The sequence below is a fragment of the Trachurus trachurus genome, assembly GCF_905171665.1.
Source record: "Trachurus trachurus genome assembly, chromosome: 21".
NCBI lineage: Eukaryota > Metazoa > Chordata > Actinopteri > Carangiformes > Carangidae > Trachurus > Trachurus trachurus.
In genome coordinates this window covers 20,340,365-20,346,803 of record NC_139899.1, presented here as the reverse complement: position 1 = coordinate 20,346,803, position 6,439 = coordinate 20,340,365, and the positions used below count along the sequence as shown (strand labels likewise).

The window sequence follows — 6,439 nt, the reverse complement described above, 5'->3', positions numbered from 1 at the left end:
CACGGGCGGTCAGTGAGTCAGTCCTCCCAGTCCCACACTGACTCGTGGAGCTCTGCGGGCAGCGTCACCCCCGGCAGCTCGTCCTGTGTGGATCAGTGAAGCGCGCAGCCCCGCAGCCTGACCCCCGTGGACCTGCACGGCGAGGACTGCTTCAGCAACTCCAGTCTGCACGTGTCGAGCCACTGCACGTCCATACTGCTCATTAACATAGCAACTGGGACTCGGGTCTATTTCCACTCCTTTCTTGGCCTTATTTGGCATAACAGCTTTCTCTTAGTGCGCACCTATGACGCGTTATTTTCCAAGGTCGTGTGTCAGCTTTAGATATTAGTCAACTGTGACTGACCACATCAAATGGTACTGATTTTATGAATGATGTCATCATGTTGCAAGTTCTTTACAGGTTATAGTAATACTGCCATAGATTTGTATCAATATTACCTCAATATCTTGCTGAGCTGTCATCATACATGGCAGATAATTGACTTACATTTATTTATCTAAATAAATGAGCTGTAACGCAGATTTGTTGGATTAAGATATAGGTAACGACTTCAATTACGTTTCAAGTTATTTTATAATAGCCTATTATTTTGTAACTTTCTCATTGCTTGTATCAATGGATGAATCTTGAATATTGATGCACAATTGGTGATACTTTATTGAATTAAGAATAAAATGTTACTTACATTTTATAAAGGAAAAATAAGAATATACAAATTGTTTCAATTGTTTGATTGTAACTGCAGATGCACAGTAAAGAGCCGTCTTTCTAATGATTTCCCCGCTCGCGATATCGCCGAACTCTCGCGAGAACACAGTGACTTAACACCGAGTTGGAGACGGAGATGGAGAGAAATGAGGTCTGAAAAGGACCAAATGACCGTGGGCAAGGAGAAAAACGTCGTCGAGATCCAATTCAGGGACATCCCGAGAGTTCAGGAGAACACTCCGTGTAACCCCAAGCAGAAGGAGGAGAAGAAAGAGGTGTTTACAAAGGTAGGTGGGCGGTCGGCCGCTTGCGTCGCGTCGCATTGCTTATGCTGTGAGGAAAACAGACATGGAGGAGGCTTGGAGGAGGGAGGTGGGATCATTTCAGCACCGAGGACAGCGACAGTAAACATAACAACCTTGTGTCAGCTTCATTTTCACATTTCCCTCTGGCGTTGTTTGTTCTGGGAGACTGTTTAGTTTAGTTTGCAGGGGTCTAAATGACGCTGATATTTGCAGGTAGTGTTGACACATCGGCTGCAAGAGATTATCACAATATTATGTCCAGCCCATCCTGTCTGTGTTTTAAAACAAGCTCTGCAAACCCCTTCTCAAGCATTTACGATCATTTACGCAGTGTTGTGTAATTCTGATGATCATTTGGGATATTTATTAAAACAATTTTATTGTAAAGTATGAGAAAAAAAATGTAATGTCAATTTTAGTGTTGCCTGTAAAATATTTATTTGGTCTGTGTTAGCCTACATATCTGCATTCTTATAATTTCCTTTTTTTATGTAAGGCTCAAGAAACGTATTTTATTCTGCACTGTCAAACAGTGTACTCTGAGATCCAAACTTTTCCCTGAGATGGGTGAAACGTTCAAACCCATTCATCCCATCAGTTTAAATATTTTAGATGTACATCCTTTTACTCTCCATTCCCTAAACTCTAGTATGGCATATTTTGGGTCTTTGGAAGTTTTGAGATCATCTCTAGTGGTCAAAATACAGTTCAGACAACATAAAATATAAAACAGCCTTTTTTTGGCAGGCTGCGTCTTGATAAATTTAGAAAAGCAATTTCCCCATCACTGGATTTACAACTAAAATAAGCCTAATTGAACTTGCATGTTATTCTGAGTTTCACTTTGATGTAGAAACATTAATTTCTAAGGAACAGAAAGGCTAAAGCTTGAGGTACCTTTCTTGTAGAAATGCATAATTATTTCCACTATGGCCTGAACAAGAGAGAGATATTTAAATGATGTATTGCAGGTGGTGATTCGAAGGCTACCACCGAGCCTGTCAAAGGACCAACTAGAAGAACAGCTCAGTCCTCTGCCATCCTACGACTACTTTGAGTTCTTCCCAGCAGATCAGAGGTATACCAACTTTTTTTTTTACCCTTTTTTTAAAAGCCTGTTGCTTTTTCCTCCTCTTTATGAAAATCATTATACCTTCTCCTTCATTATCCTTCTCTTTCTCCACAGTCTCTATCCCCACCTGTTCTCCAGAGCTTACATCAACTTCAAAACCCCTGAAGACATCCTGCTGTTCAGAGACCGATTCGATGGCTACGTCTTCATCGACACCAAGGGTAATTCTTTGCTTTTGCTTAAGCTCTTTTTTTTTACTGAGTTGCCAGTGTGGTGGACAAACAGTGTGACCTGCTGCGCCATATTAAGTGCAAACAGAAACCTGTTTGTTTTACAGATAAAGGTTGGATTTTGTGGACAGAGAGGCGCCTTTAAAGCTTTCGTTGCCATTGTCGCTGTTTGATAATGATGCGTTAAATGATGAGCTGCCTTTTATTCCAATATTTACCCATCAGGCCAGGAGTACCCTGCTGTGGTGGAGTTTGCTCCCTTCCAGAAGATTTCTAAGAAGAAGCTAAAGAAGAAAGATGCCAAGGCTGGGAGTATTGAAGAAGGTATTGAAATACAGAGCTGATGCACAGTAGCAAATGAGGTTTTGCTTGTAAATATTTTCTTGCAATGTTACTGCATTACTGATATGTCCTTATCTTGGCCTTGAAACCCTCTCAGATCCAGAATATAAACGGTTTTTGGAGAATTACTCCTGTGATGAGGAGAAGTCGATGGCCAATCCTGAGACTTTGCTTGGAGAGATAGAGGCCAAGACCCGAGAGCTCATAGGTACAGTACAAGAGATGATTTCATTACCTGTGAATTATTGAAATAAGTGTCAATATCCATGTTTAAGCCATCCAACGTCTGTTTGCGTCTCTTCTGTTTGGTTTCAGCCAAGCGGACAACACCTCTGTTGGAGTACATCAAAAACAAGAAAATTGAAAAACAGGTAAGAAAGAAAAAAGTAAGTAAATGAAAAGAAATTGCCCCCAAACAGTGTGAAAAGTCTTTTTTTAATGGTTACATCTTTGCTCACAGAGAATAAGAGAGGAGAAGAGAGAGGAGAGGAGGAGGAGAGAGCTAGAAAAGAAACGGCAAAGAGAGGAGGAAAAGAGAAAGCGACGAGAGGAAGAGAGACGCAAACGGAAAGAGGCGGAGAAGCAGAAGAAGTTGTCTGACAAAGATATTAAAATCAAGGTAATCTCTAATATTCATTTTTATACTGTTGGTTCATACTAGATGTTTTGACGGTGCAGTGTGTGTATATTTATGGACTTTTCCTGTATTGTCTTGTGCGTTCAGCTCCTGAAGAAAAGTGACCGAGACGACGATGTGGACTCAGATCGGATGAAAGACAAAAGTGACATTGGGGAGACAGACAGGGGGAAATGGGAGAAAACTGGAGGACAAATGAAGTCAAAAGACTCCAAAGAAAAGTAAGTGACATTCAGGAGGCCATAGTGTAACAACTACTCACTAATATTTTTATTGGCACACAACTGAGAGAAAAACTACATTTCTTATCAAGTGATAAAATGGGTTTAGGTGTGAATATATGTCCTTATGTTATGGTAGGAAAAACATTCCTCTCACTGTTCCACCAATAATTCTCATAATAAGAATTATGACTTTGTAATAACTCTATGCAATCTTCACTTTGGCCACTAGAGGTCAGCCTGAGAGCGACAAGGAGCAGAGAGAGCAGCACGGACGACGACAGAGAGACAAGGATCACCGAGGGAAAGATGAAGAGAGGAAACGGCAGCGACACCACTATGAGTTTGATAAATTCATGCGACGCAAGGATGAAACCAAATGGGGAAAAGGCTACTGCCAGGACCGAGCCAAGAAGGAGGGGCACCATCACAGCTTCTCCTACTGTCCTGACAGTGGAGACAAACTGGGGAAGGAGGACAGGGAGGACCTGGGTAATAGGAAGGAACGCCTCCGAAACAAGGTGAGCGAGAAGGTGAGCATGAGTTTTTGCGGGTGGGGGAGTTGGGTGTCAACTAATTGCTTACATCGAGACTTCCAATATGATTATTGATATGTGGCTGTTCGCGTATGCATGTACGACCGTGCAGATTCAAATCGTGTGCTGCTCGTCTCTCCCATGTCCCTGCTCTCTTCTCTCCCTGCAGGACCGTCCAGCCATGCAGCTCTATCAGCCGGGCGCACGCAACCGCAAGCGCATGAGTTCAGCGGGCAAAGGCTACGACTGCATCCCCGTGGGCCCCTCACCCGAACCCGTGACGGAGCATTGCTACGATGTTCTCTCTATGGCGACGGGGCTGGAAAAGGGGTTCGAGAAGAGCAAAGATGAGCAGTGATCAACCTGGGTGTTCGGAGGAGATGCAAATAGATGATTCAGCTCTCGAGCCTCAGCTGACAGTGTCAGCTATTACTGGTTATTACTGAGCATAAAAAAACATTATAAACTCCACAGAGAAAGAGAGAGAGCACTTCACAAGCAAACAGTCTTTTAGTAACTGTCATCATTGTTTAGGTGTAACAAGCATGAAACATATGTGTCCCACTGGTTTATATTCAAATAGCCATTAAGGTGTACCGTTAGTTTCAGTCTTTGGGATACACTGTTTGTAGTTACCTTGGTGATAGCACAACAGCCAACTTGATTTTCTCACAGTTCCTTGCTATCTTAGTGCAGCTGAACAGATTCAATTTCATGAAAACCATCTCCTGTGAGTTAGTTGTGAGTTTCATCAACACTTTTTCTCACGAGGCAGTTGAGTGTCATTTCCTTTCCTGGTAGTGTTTTTGACGTGTGTTCCTCTGTCCCGGTGAGAAGCAGATGAAACCATCACCTCGTCCTCTGCAGCAGGACTTGTCACCGAACCTTTGTAGAGTTCCTGTATATTTTATTGAAATGAAATATAATGTAAACAGCACTTACAGAGAGCGGATGTTAGAAAAAATGAAACAGTGGAAACTCTGTGTGTATTTGTGTGTATGAAGATGGAAGGAAGATATGTTATTGATTATGAGGACAATGTTGAAAGTGTAACTACTCTAAAATCATTTTTAATTTCTCACCACATTTCATAAGGTGTAAAACAACAGAGAGATTTTTTTCTCAGCAAAGCTTTGTACGTGATCATCACCCACGAGCCAGGAAGAACACACTCTACATTTCTGTACAGCATTTCCTAGAAATAAAATGTGAGATTACAGAGTATGATACAGATAAACGAAAACTGAATTTTCTATGCTGTTTGCATGGTTTTCTATTAATTATGTCAATTAAATGCAATGAAAAAGCCACAAATATTGATCGATTATCATATCGTCTGTGTAACAAGCCTTATATTATTTTTGAATATGCCCTATCATACCTCTTGAATATATATTTTTTTCCTCCTTAAATTATGGGTAAATAAATCTCTTCCACCGCTACAACATGTGAAACTGTTTCAGTCATTGTAGTAGTTGTCTGACGGTTTGGGTGAGCCAGTGTCTGTCTGTAGCTCAGCCGGTATAGTGGAGTAGATATGAGTCAGATACAGGCAATCTATGAAGACACAAGGGTGTAGTCGTGCCTGGCTGTTTCACTCATACTGGAAGCAGATTATCCTGATCTTTAAAAAAAAAGCCCTCAGCCTACTCTTCCTCTCTCTCTCAGCCAGTTGATCTATATTGAGGTTATTTATCTGCCGTGGATAATGAGTGTTTTTTATTTTTTACTTATTGTTCTTTCTTGCAGAATATCATCAGAATAACCTCATTGTTCTCTCCACTGTCACCCAGATAAAGCAGAACTGTCACATTCAACAGGAAGCCAGCAAGAACACATCCTGTGAATCTTGTGAAGAACGACTTCTTTTTTTTTCACTTCACTAAATGGTTAATAGGGTATGTGTGAGAAAGAAAGTGTTTGTGTTGCAAAGGATGGTGGTTAATAGTACTATACTTAGGTTATAGTACTATTATTAAGGTCTCACCTTGTCAAGAGGGAGGGGGTATATCATATCTTATTTTAATTGATATTAATATTATTTATGATATATATATATATTAATGACAATGTCTGTTGGAGTTGGCACCACATTTTCAAGTGTAAATTGGATTGCATGTGGAATTACAAAACATTGCATACTTTTCCACAGGTTTTGTTTGATGGTGTTTCCATTCAGGTTATTTACACTGTTGCCAGTAAAGTTTTTATTTTATTTTACCTCTTCTTATGAAATGATTGTAACAATGTAATTTATTATTGAGAGGTAAAGTTTATATCTTCTCAAAACTGGTAACTGGGTATCAGTATGTAATAATTGCACCTAGTCAAAGGTGATTACTGATACTATACTGTATAAATAAGAATAAAAAGAGGAATCTGTC

The 6,439-nt window shown here is 40.5% G+C and overlaps 1 protein-coding gene across 1 annotated transcript; it reads left to right on the top strand.

Moving 5' to 3' along the window:
- Positions 1-858: 858 nt before the first annotated feature.
- Positions 859-4,413, top strand: upf3a (UPF3A regulator of nonsense mediated mRNA decay; the record flags this gene model as incomplete). The annotated part of the gene is made up of 10 exons (XM_083996260.1): positions 859-999; positions 1,989-2,095; positions 2,204-2,310; positions 2,545-2,643; positions 2,759-2,869; positions 2,977-3,032; positions 3,122-3,280; positions 3,386-3,519; positions 3,752-4,052; positions 4,225-4,413. The coding sequence occupies 10 exons, from the start codon at positions 859-861 to the stop codon at positions 4,411-4,413; spliced, it is 1,404 nt and encodes a 467-aa protein (XP_083852386.1).
- Positions 4,414-6,439: the final 2,026 nt, after the last annotated feature.